At 36.0% G+C, this 22,386-nt stretch overlaps 2 protein-coding genes across 4 annotated transcripts in view; one reads left to right on the top strand and one right to left on the bottom strand.

Annotated features, from left to right (window-relative positions):
- Positions 1 to 1,216: 1,216 nt before the first annotated feature.
- LOC123528790 (tRNA methyltransferase 10 homolog C-like) lies at positions 1,217 to 21,786 on the bottom strand. 2 transcript variants are annotated; one of them, XM_045308789.2, is made up of 5 exons: positions 21,666 to 21,786; positions 15,415 to 15,491; positions 13,001 to 13,224; positions 7,385 to 8,049; positions 1,217 to 1,456 (listed from the first exon to the last, which is right to left on the bottom strand). In XM_045308789.2, exons 2-5 carry the CDS (start codon positions 15,470 to 15,472, stop codon positions 1,237 to 1,239), a joined length of 1,167 nt encoding a protein of 388 aa, XP_045164724.1. In that variant the 5' UTR covers positions 15,473 to 15,491; positions 21,666 to 21,786; the 3' UTR covers positions 1,217 to 1,236. The 2 variants fall into 2 exon arrangements, with proteins under 2 accessions (XP_045164724.1, XP_045164725.1); XM_045308790.2 differs by having other exon boundaries at positions 21,741 to 21,763.
- Positions 21,771 to 22,386, top strand: part of LOC123528789 (uncharacterized) — a 50,437-nt gene continuing 49,821 nt past the window's right edge. Inside the window, exon 1 of one of the 2 annotated variants that reach the window (XM_045308787.2) lies at positions 21,771 to 21,838. The gene's annotated coding sequence lies outside the window, so the exon portion shown is untranslated. The remainder of the gene's footprint in view (positions 21,839 to 22,386) is intronic. The other variant, XM_045308788.2, reaches the window with a different exon arrangement.

Genomic DNA, 22,386 nt, shown 5'->3' with positions numbered 1-22,386 from the left:
AAAAAATTTCTTACCAGGTAAAGTTATGTCAAAATACATCTAAAATTGGATGTACCATCCATGTTGTACCACAGAAAAGTGGTCTCGGGTTTTCCCTACAGCCAATAATAAAAAAGTTTCAAAATAAGCTATATATATAGTAATAAAAAAAGGAAGTAATTAAAAGAAAATTTATTGTAGGAGAACAAAAAGGGATCTGCCAAATAAAAAAAAAAAGCACTGCAGTGCATAGCAATATATACAAAGCAAAGTCATATATGACCTTTGACCACTAAGTGTGACCTTGACCTTGAAGTTAGTCATCCAAAACAAGCGCTCTGCATGTCGTCTCAGTGTGGTGAACATTTGTGCCAAGTTTCTTTGAAATCCTTCAAGCAGTTCAAGAGTAACAGAGCGGACACGAAACACACTCATATAACCTTTGACCCCTAAGTCTGACCTTGACCTTGAAATGAGACATCCAAAACATGCGCTCCGCATGTCGTCTCAGTGTGGTGAACATTTGTGCCAATTTTCTTTGAAATCCTTCAAGCAGTTAAAGAGTTACAGAGCGGACACGAAACACACTCATATGACCTTTGACCCCTAAGTGTGACATTGACCTTGAAATGAGACATCCAAAAGATACGCTCTGCACGTCGTCTCAGTGTGGTGAATATTTGTGTCAAGTTTCTTTGAAATCCTTCAAGGGGTTGAAGAGTTACAGAGCGGACACGAAATTGCTAACGTATGGACGGACAGACGCACACCGGGACCATAACATAATACATCCCTTCGGGTGTATAACAACTGTCAATTTACTGATTATCTATTGAATTCCACAGAAGGACTGCATAAAGGTGGCACACTTTCAGAGAGTTCAACAACTTTAAAAAATTACCATTTTCAAAGAGCTGTTAGGCATCTTTGTTTTGATGCGATAGTGTGCCAGTGGTGAAATTTAAAAACTATTTTAAACTTATTTTTTTGAGATTGTTTATTTTATTTCTTTACAAATGGCATTCTTTTTTTTAAAGGGGGACAACTTTGAGAATATTTAAGTCTCCAGTCATACAAGACATTACGTAAAACATGTATTTGACAGGTAGATTGTTGTCAATGATAAGATGTTGCTTGTTTTACTATTAATTTCTGTACAGCATTTGGACAGACATACAAGTAGTTACTGAAAGACATAGGGGAGTGGTGGAGTGGGGGGGAAGAGAGGCTAAACAGGAACGATTTGAATATTTTTTATTATCTTCTTTTACCAAGTTTTAGAGTTTTCTCTAACATTTGAAACTGTTTCTGAGATCTGCGCCCTGATTTAGGAGGAGGTGGTCCTGGATATTTCTCAAATTTCTGATCAGGAAGATGTCTGTCTAAGGCTGTTTTCCATGAAACTCCAGAAAACTTGTCAAGCATTATCTGCATTACAACATGAAGGTACAGGTCGTTAGTGCTCCTCACTTTGCGGCTGAAATAAAGGAAAGTTACACTGAAGAACAATAAATTGAGCCGTGCCATGGGAAAACCAACATAGTGGGTGTGCGACCAGCATGGATCCAGACCAGCCTGCGCATCCGCGCAGTCTGGTCAGGATCCATGCTGTTTGCTAACAGTTTCTCCAATTCCAATAGACTTTAAAAGTGAACAGCATGGAGCCTGACCAGACTGCACGGCTCATATTAATTCAATGACTAAAATCTTTGTCTTTGCAAGACTCTTCTACACTTTCAGTTATAAAAATATTTCCTTATGTTTTAACCTTTATCCTGCTAAATTTCTAAAATCGACTGGTCTATCATTCAGTTTGGGCAGAACCATTTATTATTTGGAGGGGTGTTCACTGAAAAATTTACTGACTGATAGTGCAGACCATGATCAGCCTGCATGAGTATACTTTTCCACAATGAGGCGATTACTGAAGATGATGACATCATGATGTCCAAGTTACAAATTTTAACCAAATATCCAGAAGATCAAAGTAAACAAGAGCTGTCACAGCAGACAGTGTGCTCGACTATTCCGATGCTGGATAGTGAAACTGGGCACATCTGAGGAAGCTGGAGCTGTTGCTGGAGTGTTTAATGACTCCAATGGTGGATGAAGATACTGAATAATAGCTTGAGTCTGTGTCAAAAATATTAAGTAATAAGAGAGATAAAGATAAAGTGTATCAAAACACTAAGTAAGTATAATTCTAAGCAAAAAGGGGGCATAATTTATAAAATACTGGTGCAAGAGTGTGTCATATGATGTGGAACAATGCTTAGTTCACTTAGTAATCATGAGATTTGAAAATGCACAAAATTACCTTAATTTTAATAAGGTGCATAATTCATGCAATTTGCAGAGTTATGCATTGTGTCATATGAATGATTGATATGAGAATAACTCTTAATTGAATCAAATCCATACAGTAAACGTGATTGGTGGAGTGCATCAAATTTACTAATTTAGAAAAGGGGAATCTGAAATTTGTCAAGAGTTATGCACCTTGTGTCATGTGATGTGGTGATAAGGTTAAACAACTATTTTAAGTTTGAATCAAATCCATTTAGTAATAACTGAGATAGAGTGAAAGTGCATCAAATCTTTAACCTGAAATTCTAAGTAAAAAGGGATGATAATTCATGCAATATTGGTGCAGAGTTATGGCCCTTGAGTCATATGGTGTGGGTGATGATGAGGAATAACAATTTTAAGTTTGAAACACATCCATATAGTAATAACTAAGATAGAGTGAAAGTGCATCAAAATTTTAACCTGAAATTTTAAGTAAAAGGGGGGATAATTCATTAAATGTTGGTACCAGAGTTATGGACCTTGTGCCATATGATGTGGGCGATGATGTGAAACAACTACTTTCAGTTTGAATTAAATCCATTCAGTGATAACTGAGATAGAGTGAAAATGCATCAAAATTTTAACCTGAAATTTTAAGCAAAAGGGGGGGGATAATTCATTAAATGTTGGTACCAGAGTTATGGCCCTTGTGCCATATGATGTGGGAGATGATGTAGAACAACTACTTTCAGTTTGAATAATATCCATTCAGTAATAACTGAGATAGAGTGAAAGTGCATCAAAATTTTAACCTGAAATTCTAAGTAAAAAGGGGGGATAATTCATGAAATATTGGTGTGAGAGTTATGGCCCTTGTGCCATATGATGTGGGTGATGATGAGGAATAACTATTTTAAGTTTGAAACAAATCCATCAAGTAATTACAGAGATAAAGAGAAAGTGCATCAAAACTTTAACCAAAGTGCGGACACGGAAGGATGCCGACGCCAGGTCGAGTAGGATAGCTCTCCATACTTCATATAGCCGAGCTAAAAATGTGGTCTCTAGATGGTTAACAAGGTTTTTTATGATTTGAACTAGTGACCTAGTTGTAGACCTCAGGTAATCTACTTTTAAACCTGACATATGTGTCATAGAAACAAACATTCTGACACAAGTTTGTAACAATTAAGAAGAAAATGTGGCCTCGAGAGTGGTAATAAGGTTTTTCTATGATTTGACCTAGTGACGTAGATAAAAACCACTGATAACCCAGTTTTAAACTGGTTTTAATTTCATAGAGAAAAAAGTCTGACAATTTTTTATGATGATTAAATGATAAATGTGGCCTTTAAAGTTTAATTTAACAAGATTTTTCTATGATTTGAGCTAATGGCCTACCGGTACTTTTTGACCTCAAATAAACCAGTTTCAATTCTGACCTAGATTTCATAGAGACAAATATTCCTACTGAGTTTTATGAAGATCAGGTAGAAAATGTGGCTTCTATAGTATTAAGAAAGTTTTCCTATTAACTGACCTTGTGACCCAGTTTATGAGTCTGGATATCCCAGTAACAAACTCTTCCAAGATTTTAATGAGGGTAACATTTTGACCAAGTTTCATTAAGATTGGGACAGAATTGTGACCTTAAGAGCATTAAAAGTCAAATGGCGAATAACTACACACAGAAGACATAGGGTAACTGCAACAGCTTAACTTGCGCACTTTGTGCTCAGGTGAGCTAACAACAAATTTACATGATATACAGTACTGGACAACCTTTTGTTATTAAACTTTATAAAGGTAGATATTTCAAGATTCACATGTGATGAGGTTCCAAGTATATTAACCTCTACAGAGCTATTATCTTAGTAAAAACATATCAAGTCTTCCCAACAACCAAAGCTGTTCACTTTAATTACGTAACTTTGTATTTATATCCAACGTGAAAAAACTTAAAATCTAACATTTCAACCAAAAGTGCTATAGATACCTCCTTAACCACATAAGTGAATACCAAATTAGTTTTGGATCCTGCACAGTGCCATCATTTGAACATAGAAATTAATATGTCAGCTGCTAAATGCTTCAAAAAATAGAACTATATCATACAATTATTGCAGTTCACTTTAATCATGGGTCAATATCTCAAAAATAAGCACACGGATACATTTTATTTCACCACATTATATGCCATATGTTTATTTACAACTGTGTGAAGTTTAATTAAAGGTGGATAATCAGATTTTGACCATGTAACGGATTTGTTCGAAACTTAAGCATCTGATCATTTACACTCATTTATGTTCACTTAACACTTAATACAAATTAGATTTTCACTGGAGGTATTTTCAAAATTTCATTTTCCTATCCTGGTTGCCAAACCAAGATAGAGTTATTTTATCATAAGTATAAATTTGATAAACATACTTTGCCAAAGGAAATGTATAAATATTAGACATATTGTAATATATTTGTAAAATATTTGCATTAAAAATTATGTATTTAGATGGAATTCATTAGAAACGCAAGTTTGAAAAATTATTATTACCTCCCTTTGCCTATCTCGGTTGCGCAACCAAGATAGATTGGAAATAAATGAATTCAGAAGCTACACACAGCTTTTAAACTTGCATTTTGGTTCAGATTGTTCAATAGTTGATATGTCTATCAAATGCAAATGTAAAACTAGACATTGTATCGAAATAAAAAGAAATACCCAGCTTTTTATATAGTTTCATATTAAAGGGGAGTAATTACAAAATTTTAAAATATACATTTCAAATAGGAATCTAACTCTATGTAATCGGTCTTTCTGTTCCTTAAATAATTCTCTACCAGAATATACAAAAAGTAAAAAATGTCATTAAATGTTGTTTAAATGTGATTGACCACCTTTAAAATCTACATTGTAGAAAAATTTCTGTTCAAGAAAATGTTATGAAAGTTATGATTTTCCCATAGACTCCCATTATGAAAAACTGTGTGAAGTCCAATTTTTTCAAAGCAGTCTAACAAACAAGAAGGTCATGATGACCCTGAATCGCCAACCTGAGTAATATGAGCCACATGTTTAAAATGGCAAACTGATGCTAAAATATTAGAAAGTAGGTCAGTAGGTCACATTCATGGTCACTAAAAGTCAGTTTTAAGATCAGTGTGCAAAATTGTACATGTCATCCAAATTTTAAGACTGTATCTTAAACAAGAGATCACAGAGTGATCTTGGCGCCCATCATTGAGCCACTTTTGAATGTTCATAATTTCAAGACTAGCTCAAGGTTAAAATCAAGGTCAAAGTTCATTTCGGTACACAAAACTGTGCATACGGTCAATGCATGTGGTCCAAATTTGAAGGCTGTAGCTTGAGAAAGTGAAAGTTGGTCACTAGATCAATTTCAAGGTCAAAATTCACTTCGTTACACACATCTATGCATGTTGTCCAAATTTGAAGGCTGTAGCTACAGAAATGTGAAAGAAGGTCACTAGGTCAATCTCAAGGTCAAAGTTCATTACGATACACAACACTATGCATGCGGTCCAAATTTGAAGGCTGTAGATTAAGAAATGTGAAAATAGGTCACTAGGTCAAAATTAAGGTCAAATTTCATTTCGGAACACGAAACTATGCATGTGGTCCAAATCTGAAGCCTGTACCTTCAGAAATGTGAAAGAAGGTCACTAGGTCAATGTTAAGGTCAAAGTTTATTTCGGTACACAAACCTATGCATGTGGTCCAAATTTGAAGGCTGTAGCTACAGAAATGTGAAAGTAGGTCACTAGGTCAAAATCAAGGTCAGCTCATGTCAAGGTTCATCTAGCCATTCAAAACCATACATGTAGTCCAAATTTGAATGTTGTAGGTTATGGACAGGAAGATTTTTAAAGTTTTTCCCTGTATAAGTCTATATAAACCATGTGACCCCAAGGGTGGGGCCATATTTGACCCTAGGGGGATAATTTGAATAAACTTGGTAGAGAACCACTAGATGATGCTACATTACAAAATATCAAAGCCCTAAGCCCTGTGGTTTTGGACAGGAAGATTTTCAAAGTTTTTCCCTATATAAATCTATGTAAATTATTAAAATAAACAAAGGGCCATAACTCCCTCAAAAATTGTTGAACCAGTCTGATTTTCAGGGGGACACAACTAGGGTACCAATATATCATATAGGAAATATGATCTGATAATTTTTTAAGTATTTATTCCTATATAACTCATATAACAAGTGACCCCCAGGGTGGGGCCTCTTTTCACCCCAGGAGCATAATTTGAACAATCTTACTAGAGATCCACTAGGTAATGCTACATACCAAATATCAAAGGCCTAGGCCTTAAACTTTCAGACAAGAAAAGTTTTTTTTTCCCATAAAAGTCTATGTAAAACTTGGGACACACAGGGCAGGGCCTCTGTTCAACCCAGGGACATATTTTGAACATTTTTGGTAGAGGACCACAAGGCAATGCAACATACCAAATATCAAAAGCCTAGGTTTTGTGGTTTCAGACAAGAAGATTTTTAAAGTTTTATCCTTTAGGTCTATGTAAAACTTGTGACCCCCCCCCACCGTTCACCCCAGGGGCACAATTTGAAGAATCTTAATAGAGGACCATTAGATGATGTCACATGCCAAATATCAAGGCTCTAAGCCTTGCGGTTTTGGACAGGAAGATTTTTAAAGTTTTTCCTTTTGGTTGCCATGGCAACCAGAGTTCTGCATGGAATTCAATTCTTTGAACAAATTTAAATCGGGGCCACCCAAGAATCATTCCTGTGAAGTTTGGTGTAATTCTGCCCAGTGGTTTTCAAGAAGAAGATTTCTTTAGAAAATGTTGACGGACACACGACTGACAATGGACATTGATCAGTCACAGAACAAACACACGACCCAATCTTTTTTATTTGCTTAATTTTCTAAGTATATTCTGAAGTTTTGAAAAATCAGAGTTTAATCAAATTCTACGTTGTAGAAAAAAAAAAAGGAAATAAGTATCTTTCACTCATAAACACCTATCATTCTGGACATTTTTGCTCATGCCTACTGGTAGTCACTAGTTAAATGATATTTTGATATGGAAAAAAACAAACATCCTCTGTATAAAATTTACCTGACAAACTTCTCAATAGGCAGTGAACCATACGGAATGCCAAGTGACTCTGCTTTTGCAAAGGACCTCTTGCGTTCCCTTGTTCCACCTATTCCTCCAAACACAAAAATCACATCCTCGTCAAGTTTTTCTTTAAGAATCATCGGTCCCTCTGGAACTAAGTAGAACAGACGTTCCCGCGGAAAAATTTGTAGAAAATCTTCAGTGTAAAATTCAGCCAAAAAATTTCTTTTCATACTTAACATTTTTGCCAAAAATCTATTTTTATGTGCGCTAGTGAAGTGTAGATGACAAGGTTCAAAATGTTCACAATTAAACTTGTATATCTGTTCAACTTGCTGAGCTGTTTGGAAAATTTCATGCTGGTTCGCAGTATCATAATCCATGTCTATAATAACAGGCCTTCCATAAAATAAAGACCGTATTCCGTTCCACTGATTTAAATATTTTCTCATCTCAAAGGTTCTTAGTATAATATTAAGATCCTCATCATCGTATGGCTGACGTGCACTGTACAAATGAAACTGTGCAGCTTCTTCTTTCAACTGTCTTTTCTCATCTCTTACATAGACAATTTTCAAGTATCGCAGTTTTTCTTGTAAAGTTGAATTGCTCATGGATGAAAGAAGAACTTTCCAATCACAAGCATGAAGTTGATTAGGTATCTGTAATAAACAATGTAATAAAACTCATCAGATACAGTTCAATGCAGATATCATTTCATTTTACATGCTTTTTAACATTATAAAGGATTATAAAATAGCCTCCATGTTTAGGAAATTTCAAACAAGAGGGCCATGATGGCTAAAGATCGTTCAACTCCCTTACACAGTATGCTTGAACAGTTTTGGTAACTGGTAATGGAAGCAAAATATCTATGAAATTATTTTTAAATAAGGTAAATGTTTTCCGACAACAAGATTTTAAAAGTTTAAATATGGGTGGGTAATAAGTGTATGTGGGGGGATTACCGGTATGTAGAAGGGGGAAAGCAGCTTAAGCAGAGAAGAAGATTTTCAAACTTTTCCATGCAACCGGATGGGGAAAACTAGCTCCGTCCCCTGGCAGCCATGTTTTTTTGAAATAAAAGAATTATTTGAGAGAATTTGGTAAAGGGTTACCAGAGGTACACTGAAATGAAAATATTTTGAAATTGTGCAAACAGTGGTTCAAAGAAGAAGATTTTCAAAGTTTTCCATATAGCCAAATAGAGAAAACTAGCCCAGCCCTCTGGTAGCCATGTTGTTTTTTTTTTTTAACAAAACTGAATAATTTGAAGGACTTTACTTGAAGGTCACTCAAGGATCATTTCTGTGGGATTATTTTCAAACCAAGCTGGCAGTTTCAGAAGAGAAGATCTTCAGTTTTCCATAAAGCCATATAGGGAAAACTAGCACTGCCCTCTGATGGGCATGATTTAAAAAAAAAAACTATTTGAAGGAATTTTGTAGAGGGTCAGATAAGGTTCACTGCTTTGGAATTACCTTTAATATCATTCATGCAGTTTCAGAATAGTTAGTCATATAGAGAAAACTAATCCAGCCCCCTGGTAGCCATGTTTTTTGTTGTTGTTTTTTATAAAAATAAAACAACACGCAATAGTTTGAAGGAATTTACTTGAAGATCACTCAAGGACCATTTCTGTGAAGTTATTTTCAAACTAAGCTGGCAGTTTCACAGGAGAAGATTTTCAACATTTTCCATATAGCCACATAGGAAAAACTACCACTGCCCCCTGACGGTCATGTTTTTTTAAACAAACAGAATAAGTCTGAAGGAATCTGGTAAAAAATCACTCAAAGAACACTGATGTAAAATTTATTCAAAACTGGGACAGTGGATTCTCAAAAGAAGACTTTTAAAGTTTTTTTCCTTTTGGTTGCCATGGTAACCATAATTCTGCACAGATGACCTAATTTTTGAAGACATTTGAAGGGAACCACTCAAGATGGACGATGAACATCTAATGATCCACTTCATGCTCAGGTGAGCTAAAAATTACTTAAGGCATGTAAAATAATGCTGATTTTTGTAATGGCAGGCTCCCTTTGAAAGAACTTAAAAGAGGAAAGCCTAGTTTTTAAAACCTTCTATATCTGTGGACATTAGAAAACACTTTATGTAACTGTTTCTACAGCCTGGGATTCAAGCATTGATATTTTTGCTTTTTACATAGAAAAATATATATTTCATAAAAGAGTATGTTGTTATTATTCAAGCTGCTGTGAAAATACTTAAGATATTTTTAGTTTCAGATGTGAAGGTTGATCCAAAAGTAATGTCACTGTGCTTATAATGATGCGAATAGTGAACAGAAAATGACAAAAACGCAATACAAAATATCTTGATTTATTCACAATATTTTCCGACATAACATAAAAACATGTTGAATTCTTATCTGGATATCAACATATACCGTAGAACAGTATCAGGAATCACTGCATGTAACTGATGATGTTAACATTAGAAATCTACGTTCCTGTCAGTACGTAGTGACAAACTTTAGCACTACTCAGCAAACGTTAACTTGAAAATGCATCAGGCAGACATTCTGATTTTCTTTAGGAAGGTAAAAGAGACTGAAGTATCACCTGCATATTCCTTATTTGTGGAAACAAATTTTGAAACAGGGTATTTTTAAAATGACCAGAACATTTTATTGATCAGCAAATAATGGTTTTGAAATATATATCATCTAAATATAGACTAGCAGACATATTTCTTCATATCAAATTGATAGAACATAATATGCCTTAAAATGCTGTATTACTATAAAAGGACTCAGGCCTTGACACTAACTTTTTTCATTGGTGTCCCAGAGGACCCCTACCTGTAGAATTTGTTTGTATGTTTGTTTTGGGTTTAATGCCATTTTTCAGCAATATTTCAGTCATGTAACGGCGGGCAGTTAACCTAACCAGTGTTCCTGGATTCTGTACCAATACAAACCTGTTCTCCGCAAGTAACTGCCAACTTCCCCACATAAATTATCAGAGGTTGAGGACGAACGATTTCAGACACAATGTCTTTTATCAAATTGTCACGGAAAACATACGCCCCGCCCGGGGATCGACCCCGCGGCCCCGCAATACGTAGACCAATGCTCTCCCTACTGAGCTAAGAGGGCGGGCTTGTAGAATTTGTAGATCATCTATACACGGGATCTCTCCAGTTTGAAAGGATGAAAATGTATTCAACCAAAACTGCTAAACTTTAAATTATATCTATTTCTTTTTCTTGTTTCGGATCAAATTCAGCAACAGTCTATTATTATGCTTTATTTTAAAACAACCGACATAGGTTGTAGGTGAATTTAAATTGAAGCAAGAAAAGAAAGAAATACGATTTAAGATTTAGCAGTTTTGGTGAGAAGAAAGCAACATCGGTTCATTATTTTTTTGGTCGAATATTGTTAGAATAAAGAAATCTTTGAATATAACTCTTTATTTAATGTGGCTATTACATTGTCATTATTGAAAATAGGTATCCTGGAGGAACACCTAGTTTTAAATAATGGGTCTCCCTTGTTAGAATTTAGGGTCCTTAGCATTCCGGGACACTGTCAGTGTCGAGGCCTGATAGGTAGACATATAAAGAAACAATTTACTAAGCAATTGCATTTACCATTTTGGCAAATTGAATTAAATATTTAACTTTCAGCATTTAGTATTTTGCACAAGGTCTCTGAATTTGGCTTCAAATACTTGGCTTTAAGAATTAAGAATCTGGCATATTGCAATATCACACCAGCTTACATGGATTTCAACTATTCAAGGGAGGTAACACAAACTATCTTCTTCAACAGTACCCATGTTGCATTACAAATCTTGGTCAAGACAGGTAAATACCCTTCAACTTATGAAGTCTCTAGGCATGATTTAATTTCCAAAAAGTGTGTAATTTCAAATTTAGATTGAAACAGTACTTTTGGACAGTGAAAAAACAATAGCAGTGTGCCACATTTGCCTCTCTAACAAAGTTAATTAGGCTCTTAATAACAACAAAATGTAGTGGCATCTAATTATGCAGATATAATGCATGTATTTGTTTTACAAAAGTATGTAATCCTATACAAGTATGTTGTCTGCCCTACCTGTTTTACCCATTTATCAATATATCTGATCAACTTCACCAAAATGGTCAATTTGCATCTAATAATAAGGATAACAAGAAACAAGACATTGTCAACAAGATTTTCATCATTTGACCATTATCAATGACAACTTGAACTAAAGTTATTGACCACAAACTGATTTCTATTCTTAGTAACAGCAACCTGACTCTTGTGGCTAGACCTCAATATAAGCTTGTTATACACTAAGTTTGGTTTGAATATGTCATTCCAAAGTGGTTATTGGCTGAAAACTTAAATTTTTCATTTTTCAGTAATAGTGAACAAAGCAGTAACCCCTGTGTCCTGAAATGCAATCCAAGCCTTTATTGATTAGAAATCATATTTTTGTTTTTAGTAACTGTGACCTTTAGCTTGATCCAATGATTCTTAATATATCAAAAGCCAGATATCCATATAACTTGCTATATACCAAGTTTGGTGACAATATGCCTATCTAAATTAAAGTTATTGGCTGGAAACTGCCTGTTTAATACCTCCCATTTTGCCAGCCCTAATGACCACCACCATATCCCAGTCTAAAAACTAGACTGTGTATCTGCAGGACACTGGTGTCCCGACTTATTGTCAGTATGGTCATATGTTACATGTAAGCAATACAAGATTAAGTAAACTTTCACAGTACATTTAAGTGTGGCTTGTGATGAGTATATGAGTGATATTTTCTTCAGTACAAAAAATGTATAAGAGAAATATATATCTTATAGGGCTGTCATTGATAGGGTCTTAGGCGTATCGACGATACCAATATATCAGAAGACAAATATCGACGATACATCGATATATTGATTATTAAGTTAGATTAACGACCTATTTGTTCATATAATACTATATACCTTCCTGTAAATGCTATTTTAAGTTTTATTGCCTACTTTCCATATTTCTGTTTGATTGTGTTGTATTTGTATTTATGAAATAAAAGAAATACATAAAAATTAATAACATCTTTCATTTTTATTTTGCCTTCACTCCTTTTTTGCATTCATCCAAATTTACAACTTTGTGAACTTAAGTTGTTTTTTAGGGTCTGAGTGTTTATTTGGGTAGTTTTTTCTCCCTGTAAAATATCGATTTTTGAAAATGGGAATCGATAATCGATCGACAAAAAGAAATCGTTGATACATCGATATCGTTTCTATCGATGACAGCCCTAATATCTTACTCTTAATTTTCATGTTGAATGGGGTGGTAAGGGTTGATGGGAGAAATGTGACCCCAGTGATCCTGACATTGGGCTACAGGACCCTAAACTTCAAAATCTCTGCCCCGTACCAAACCAATCCTCATGAGAAGTTTGAAGATACTAGTAAACAGGGGCAATAATTAAGAAGATAACATGAAATTTAAGTTTTCATAAAACTGTAACCGGAAAGAAGTTAAAGTGAGTAGAATATCTCTTCTTATTTTTCCAATAATCAAACTAAAAACCTAATGTGCCCTATCTAGTATGTACTACATGTGCAAATAAATTTGTAGATACATACATATAACTGTCCTTCAGCCCTCCACATTTCTAACTTCATTTCCAATTCTGCTTTCTTTTGTAACTTCTCCGCATCTAGTTCAGCCAAAAATTTCTCACCATCCTCAGTCATTACTAATTGCAGATAATTGATACTGGAAGTTTCCATAGTTTTAATACCCTGGCTTTCATTATTTCCAGATTTTGTAGATGTACTGTATTTTGCTCCTTGCTGCCTTGTAAGCACTGTAATTGGAACAAATCTAGGACTGACCATGAATCTACTGTAAAGTGTGTTATCACAAAGGAAAGGTTACACAATAGGTTTAACCTTTAGCCTGCTGGTGGAAAGTGATTCTGCCTTTGCGACCAGTGCACGGTCGTGCACGGGTGCTGGCTGATCTTGGTCTGCACTGTTCGCTATTCAGTCAGTAAATTTTTAGTGAACACCCTTTCGAATAATAAATGGTATTACCCAAATTGAATGAGGAACAGTCCATTTTAGAAATTTAGCAGGCTTAAGGTTTAATTATTAGAGTAAATATACTGTACCAGGACAAAACAGAATGAATGGGATTAACTTAACATGCAGACAGGGGCAAAGTGGGCAACCACAAATATGTAGGAAAAGAAAAATCCGGCACATCTTCATGTAAAGGCAATTCAAGATGAGAAGAAACTGGGAAGAGGCAATTCAAGCAAAGAAGATACAGGCAACACCAAACTGCAACTCGGCTCCGGATACAGTAAAACTCACCTTTAGAGAACTTGGCTATAAGGAAGCAAGCAACTAATACTTCCAGTCCAATTATTTCCCTATTTATTTTTTGAAAAACACAATAATGTAATGAACTTGAATATAGCAAAAACATCTCAACCTCTAACTTACAATAATATATGGGAACAAGGCAGTCTGAAGGACAGCTAAATCCCCCGCCACTGCTATGGATAGTGAAAGGGTAAACCTTTGATTTTAGCTGTGACCTTGACCTTGAACTGCCATGGCTGACTCATAAATTCTGCACAACGTCTTGATGAGGTGATCATTTGACCAAAGTTTCATGAAAATCCTTCAAGGGGTTTAGGAGATACAGAGCTGAAACCTTTGACCTTCAGTTGTGACCTTGACCTTGAGTTGACATGGCTGACTCATGAGTTCTTGATGAGGTGATCATTTGACCCAAGTCTGATGAAAATCCTTCAAGGGATTAAGGAGATACAGAGTGGACACCAAATGGAAGGCTCAAACCTTCAACCCTTAGTTGTGACCTTGACCTTGAGCTGGCATGGTTGACTCATAATTTCTGCACATCGTTCTGATGAGGTAATCATTTGACCCAAGTTTTATAAAATTCCTTCAAGGGGTTTAGGAGATATAGAGCGGACACAAAATGGAAGGCTCAAACCTTTGACCTTCAGTTGTGACCTTGACCTTGAGCCGACACAGCTGACTCATAAGTTCTGCACATCGCCTTGATGAGGTGATCGTTTGACCAAAGTTTGATGAAAATCCTTCTAGGGGTTTAGGAAATGTAGAGTGGACACAAAATGGAAGGCTCAAACCTTTGACCCTAAGTTGTGACCTTGACCTTGAGCCGGCATGACTGACTCATGGGTTCTGCACATCGTCTTGATGAGGTGATCATTTGACCCAAGTTTTATAAAATTCCTTCAAGGGGTTTAAGAGATATAGAGCGGACACAAAATGGAAGGCTCAAACCTTTGACCTTGAGTTGTGACCTTGACCTTGAGCCGGCATGGCTGACTCATGGGTTCTGCAAATCGTCTTGATGAGTTGATCATTTGACCCAAGATTTATAAAATTCCTTCAAGGGGTTAAGGAGATATAGAGCGGACACAAAATGGCAGGCTCAAACCTTTGACCTTGAGTTGTGACCTTGACCTTGAACCGACAAGGCTGACTCATGGGTTCTGCACATCGTCTTGATGAGGTGATCATTTGACCCAAGTTTCATGAAAATCCTTCAAGGGGTTTAGGAGATATGGACCGGACACGATTTTGTTACGGACGGAAGGACGGACGCAGACCATTCCTATAATCCCTCCGCCACGGCGGGGGATTAAAAATGTGTTGTCATCTCTCATCGTACTTGTGCAACATAGTACCTGAGAACCTAACAATGGATTTATAATTACCACAAATTTTAAATCTTAACATTCAACTAAGTGTGATAAATCTGCTGTAATATGAAAGTCCATTGTTGTAATTGCTCATGTATTTTTATGACAAAGTGAACTCAGACTAAGCTTTGGGTACAGGCAAACATCTTCATTTGACAAAGTACCTTCTCACCCTTGGAACTTATGAAATCTGAAAAATCAGAATCGAAGGAACAATTTGTCTCTTTATAACAGAGATACCTCTATCAAGCATCACATATGTAGAGTCTAGCATAAGTAATAAACAGATCTTACCTCCAGATTTGATCTTCCCTCGGACAGACGAGCAAAAGGAGCAAAGCCTTCTAATCATAATGTCTCTGTTGTTTCATCTGTAAAACATACAAGTGCATCACAATCGAGCCGCGCCATGAGAAAACCAACATAGTGGCTTTGCGACCAGCATGGATCCAGACCAGCCTGCGCATTCGCGCAGTCTGGTCAGGATCCATGCTGTTCGCTAACAGTTTCTCTAATTGTAATAGGGTTTGAAAGTGAACAGCATGGATCCTGACCAGACTGCGCGGATGCGCAGGCTGGTCTGGATCCAGGCTGGTCGCAAACCCACTATGTTGGTTTTCCCATGGCATGGCTCATATTAGTTCTTAGGCATATTGAATATGAAATTTTAACGGCAATTTCTGGTAGTTACCATTATTTATTTACTCAAGCAGTAAAACGAAATCAACTATTCATGAGAACAATCCATGTCTTAAATACTAAAGAAAACTTATTATTTTAATTCATCAGTACTGAGAAAAACAAGAATTTGATAAAAGCTTCCCATTACAGCATACAAAATATTGATATTCATACTACTTATCGAATTTGTGATCGTATACTTCTTGGAATTAAAGAATTATAAATACTACTGTTTCCTGTCATTTATAATGTATTTAAAACAATGAGAAAAACAAGAAGCTGCGTTCAATAAACGCTTGATGCCTCTGGTGGCATCCTTGTCGATACAAAGCAACCCAAGTCCAAAACGAGGTCAAGGTCAATCTGAGGTCAGGTGATGTTTGAAGATGAGGAATGGTCGCAGGTTACATCTGCATTAGTATCAATTCATTCTTGTAAGCGGTACTGATGCTAGATGAAACAGTCCTGGTTTGGTTAAGCAAGAGATGGCCCATATAAAGCAACCTAAGTCCAAAATGAGGTCAAGGTCAAACTGAGGTCAGGTTATGTCTGAAGATGAGGAATGGTCACAGGTTGCATCTGCATTAGTATCAATTCATTCTTGTAAGCGGTATTGATGCTAGACCAAGAGATGGCCCATATAAAGCAACCTACCGGTAAGTCCAAAATGAGGTCAAGGTCAAACTGAGGTCAGGTGATGTCTGAAGATGAGGAATGGTCACAGGTTACATCTGTATTAGTATCAATTCATTCTTGTAAGTGGTATTGATGCTACATGAAACGGTCCCATTTGGTTAACCAAGAGATGGTCCATATAAAGCAACCTAAGTCCAAAATGAGGTCAAGGTCAAGGTCTAACTGAGGTCAGGTGATGTTTGAAGATGAGGAAAGGTCACAGGTTACATCTGTATTAGTATCAATTCATTCTTGTAAGCGGTATTGATGATAGACGAAACGTCCCATTTGGTTAACCAAGAGATGGCACATATAAAGCAACCTAAGTCCAAACTGAGGTCAAAGTCAAGGTCAAACTGAGATCAGGTGATGTCTGAAGATAAGGAATGGTCACAGGTTATATCTGCATTAGTATCAAGTAGACAAAACAGTCCCATTTGGTTAACCTCGTACGGACGGACGAACGAACGGACGAACGGACAGGACGATCACTATATGCCTCCCGCATCAGTAGATGCCGGGGGCATAACAAGAGAGCAAATTTTTGAAACCATCTCCTGTTTTTACAGATAAAATATTGTCTCTTCTTTGTAAATACTGTTCTCAGTATATATACTGATTACCGGACCTCCAGACAGCCCTGTACGGGCTTTCTTGAGGTCCGGTTACTGGACCCCTAGCCACTGCCTTTACCTAAACTATCAAAATACCATTTTTAAAACATTTAAAAAGTAAGATTCTTAGTCTAACTTAATAAATTATTACCCCTTACAGCTGCGTGTGTACACTTTTTGAAACAAATAGCCATTATACTTTTCCAGAGTGAGGCAATTAGTAAAAGTGATGAAAATATGAATTATCATGGCATTTCTGTAAAGTTATAAATACTAAACAAATTGAAACAAGAGCTGTCTCTATAGGATGACACATGCCCCCGATGGCACTTTGAATGAATAGTTATGGCCGATGTTAGAGTTTAGGACCTGTGACCTACGGACCTGGGTCTTGCGCGCGACACGTCGTCTTACTGTGGTACACATTCATGCCCAATAATTTTAAAATCCATGCATGAATGACAAAGATATGGACCGGACACGCCCATCAATGCACCATCATGAAATATGACCTTTAATGTCTAAGTGTGACCTTGACCTTTGAGCTACGGACCTGGGTCTTGCGCGCGACACGTCATCTTACTGTGGTACACATTCATGCCAAGTTATTTGAAAATCCATCCATGGATGACAAAGATATGGACCGGACACGAATGCACTATCATGAAAAATGACCTTTAACGTCTAAGTGTGACCTTGACCTTTGAGCTACGGACCTGGGTCTTGCGCGCCACAGGTCGTCTTACTGTGGTACACATGCATGCCAAGTTATTTGAAAATCCATCCATCGATGACAAAGATATGGACCGGACACGAAACTGCGGACAGACTGACAGACCGACAGACTGACAGACCGACAGACGGTTCAAAAACTATATGCCTCCCTTGATTTGTATATGATGATTATATTAGTAGTACTTATGACCAGCTACTAGTTAAAGCAAAATTACCATGACTGCAAATAGTGCATGTAAGAAGACAATGAACAATGGCTATAGAAACCTTCAGAATTTTAAACAATTTGGCACCTCCAGTTTTATCAGACCTAATAAATAAACGTTCAAATTCATATTATTTTAGATATTCGAATATATTACAGGTACCTCAGGTCAGTACAACTACATTTGGTAAGAACAGTTTTAGGTATGCTGCCCCTGTATTGTGTAACTCCTTACCTGACAACTTTCGGCAAACCAATAATTTTAATAATTTAAAAATCTTATATCCTTCTGGTCAGGAAAGGAGTGTACTTGTGTGGCTTGTCGGCAAATATAACTTGTCCACAATGCTGCGTGGCATGCTTGCCTTTCCCAAACCCCTGCTTGTTTGTCTGTTTAATTATTTTTGCATGCTTTTTCCAGTACAGTTATAAATTATTATCCTTATTCTAGTCCTTAAGTAGATACATCTTGTGCTTCTATGATTATGTGCTATTCCTCCAAGACCTTTTTTTTTTTAGCTTTTTGCAACTTATTCTTGCTTTTTTACGTGTGTTGCATGCTTGCCTCCATATTGTAATTATACATGCTTGTTTTATTCCAATCTGAGATGATTATGCTAATCTGTTCTCCTCAAACCTGGTTTGAAGGGATACACGTTCTTAGTACTTTTTTAGTCAACACATTTGTGTCCGTTTTTCCCTTTTCAGTTTCTTAACCTTACTTTCTAATTTTTAGGCCTCTTGTCATGATTAGCATAATCCACTCAGTTTTTACTTTTGCTTTGCTTGTGTGATACTATGCTTTGCTTTGCATTTGTGTGCTGTATATGCTTTATATTTGTTAGTCCAAATAATTTGATGTCAGAACTGATTCTGAGATATTTTTATGATAGGACAGAATCCCTCTCTTTACGTCAAAACCGGGTTAACCAGTAAAGACCTTTTCTGTGGTGAAAACAGATTTAGGTAAAAACACGATCAGGCAATATACTTAAACAATGAAATCGTAAAACAAAATAAAACTGAATCATTTTGTGGTTTAAACATAACAGTAAAACACGTTAATAAAGTGTAAACACTATATGTTTCATTTGGCTACCTCGCTGTATTTACATGTCTGCCATTACACTCAGTACAGCTGACAGTGTGGTTGGTCATTATCGATCATGTGATGCGAAGTCCAGCCATGTAGAATGTATGTAAACTTTAGGGTGCTTTATTTAAAACAGTGACAAACTCGTGTTTTACCATTCATTCACATAAACATCAACTGAATGGCAGGAAAAAATAGATATTCTTTCCAGGTATCTTAAAATTTCACTTAGTCTAATATTTTTGTTTTTCAATAGATAAATGTAATTTTTAAAATCGCCGCATAGAATCGTCACAAAGGTTCTCCACAGAAAAGGTCCTTCCTATGATGTACATGCAGGAGAGATACTGACCTGTGCAAAAATAATCACAATAACGCGACTTGCGTATAATTAGCTGGATTATATTTGTGTGCTTTTTTTTTGCAGCTCTTTTATTTGTTCATTTAATATATGTTATAGCAGTCAGTTATAAAGCTTTTCTCGATCTTATGTTTATTGTTATGATGTCTTGCCGACTTTAAATAAAATTTACTGTATTGACTATTGTATATTGTTCCGAAATAAAGAGTGTCCGAATACGATTTACAGTCAACTCGTCCCCTAGTCAACTCGTCCCCCAATCAACTCGTCCCCGATTTGGTCATTTCGCCCACCTCGATAAATTAAGTCGTTTTTTCTTTCAAATAAGTATATTTAATGCTAAAAATATACATAAGTTTTCGTTTGTTTTAAAAACTATTGCTTTAAAAATGATCGATTTAACAAGGAGGATTTTATGGTTGTTTTTTTTTTTTCGTTTTTTTTTTCTTTGTTTTTGTAAGTCTGCTATGTTGGACAACATGAATCTATTTAAATGTCTGTATTTGATGCTGCTTATTTTCAAACTCTTGAATAAGATCAAACTTTTTATTAAACTTTTTTATAACAAATAATTTTCTCATTCCAATCAACTATTAACAGAAATTTGACACATTTCATTCAGTCAGTCAACAACTTCTCATGCAATTAAAACACCTTTCAATCAGTCCAATCAATGACTTTAAATGTGATTAATAACCTTTAACACCTTTCGTGTGTAGGTATAGAGTTATACGCTCATTCTACTTTTTTTAGAAACTCCTGTCTCCCGACTTTTGAGTTTTTTTTTTATTTTTATGCCCCAGAAGGGAGGCATATAGTTTTTGAACCGTCTGTCGGCAATTTCGTGTCCGGTCCATATCTTTGTCATCCATGGATGGATTTTCAAATAACTTGGCATGAATGTGAACCACAGTAAGACAAAATGTCGCGCGCAAGACCCAGGTCCATAGCTCAAAGGTCAAGGTCACACTTAGACGTTAAAGGTCATTTTTCATGATAGTGCATTGATGGGCGTGTCCGGTCCATATCTTTGTCATCCATGGATGGATTTTCAAGTAACTATGCACAAATGTGTGGCACAGTAAGACGACGTGTCGCGCGCAAGACCCAGGTCTGTAGCTCAAAGGTCAAGGTCACACTTAGACGTTAAAGGTCATATTGCATGATAGTGCATTGATGGGCATGTCCGGTCCATATCTTTGTCATTCATGCATGGATTTTAAAATAACTACGCATGAATGTGTACCACAGTAAGACGACGTGTCGCGCGCAAGACCCAGGTCCGTAGCTCAAAAGTCAAGGTCACACTTAGACGTTAAAGGTCATATTTCATGATAGTGCAATGATGGGTGTGTCCGGTCCATATCTTTGTCATTCAATGGATTTTAAAATAACTACGCATGAATGTGTGGCACAGTAAGACGACGTGTCGCACGCAAGACCCAGGTCTGTAGGTCAAAGGTCCTAAACTCTAACATCGGCCATAACTATTCATTCAAAGTGCCATCTGGGGCATGTGTCATCCTATGGAGACAGCTCTTGTTTATTTTAATGACAAAAATGAATATAAAGCATGTTGGTTATCTTTAGTAATACATATGTGACAGATATTAGTTGTTTATTTATTTTTTATTGTATTTCTAATTAAAACTTTCTTTTATTATGACCAAGGATATGGATTTATTGCTCTCTCTTTTCTTACTATGATTTTTAAAAAAGTTAATTAGATTTTCTATTACATCATATTTTTATTACTAAGGGCATTGTATTTATTTATTTTTTATTTCATTTCAGTTAATTGTCTTATATTTTCAGTATATTTCTTTTATTATGTTATCAAACCTAATTATTTAAAGTTAACAATTTCCAATATAACTCCTTCAAAACTCACAATGATTTTAAATACCAGTTTTCAAAGTCAAAGATATCATAAAAAAGCAAAAATGCCTGAAATATTAAGGGGGACAAAATTACCAAAAGGTGGACGATTTGACCAAATTTTATTATTAGGGGACGAAATGACCAATTTTGGGGGACGAAATGACCAAATCGGGGTAGATTTGACTGGGGGACGAGTTGACTAGGGGACGAGCTGACTTGATAGCCATACCTAGCCGATACCATGCAAACATGATTGATAAAAATCAGCTTATTTTAAGCTGCTTCACATAATATAAGTACCTGCTTAAAAACGTTTTAACATCTGTTTTCCTGAAACTGCATTCTAACATCACTTTTTGATGAAATAATGAAAACCCATGTTGTTATTGTTGTTGTTGTTGTGATTAAGTGATTATCACGGATAACAGAATTTCTGCGCACAAAATATGACAAGCTGAAACAATTTCTTATTGGTAAGGTTATATTTTCTTCTTCTGTCAAAAAGAGGTATGTAAAATGCGAATACCTTTGTATTTCTTTCAACAGTCCATGAAGATTTTTATCTTAAAATACTAAACTATTTTTTTTAACTATCTATTGAAAACCGTGTCTTGGCCTTGGCAAATTATCAGTGATTATGCTGGTTTCACTTTCTTCTGCTCTAGTTCGACTAATTTGACGCGATCCTAGGAAATATATTGAGATAATTTTTTCATATGGGCAATATGCCCACTTGCTTAGATTGCCAGTCACAAATATAAATCAATCTGAACGTCGAATTGTCTTGACTACACTTTCTTCCAGTGTGCATTAGACTGACTAGACCAGTCCTCGCCCAGAAAAGGCATTTAAATTGCAATATTTTTATTGTAATACTATATATCAACTTCTTTGCCTCGTCAGTTCTACCCAGGTATTTCCCCATTCAAATGACCCAATTTTTAGTGAACACTTACATCCGGGACTTTGAAAATCGGGCATAACACCACTATACTGTTTCCATCGTTTTTCCAGGTGGTCA

This window comes from Mercenaria mercenaria, chromosome 13 (assembly GCF_021730395.1).
Source record: "Mercenaria mercenaria strain notata chromosome 13, MADL_Memer_1, whole genome shotgun sequence".
Lineage (NCBI taxonomy): Eukaryota > Metazoa > Mollusca > Bivalvia > Venerida > Veneridae > Mercenaria > Mercenaria mercenaria.
The sequence above is the reverse complement of the archived record's forward strand: the minus strand, read 5'-3'. Positions and strand labels throughout refer to the sequence as shown.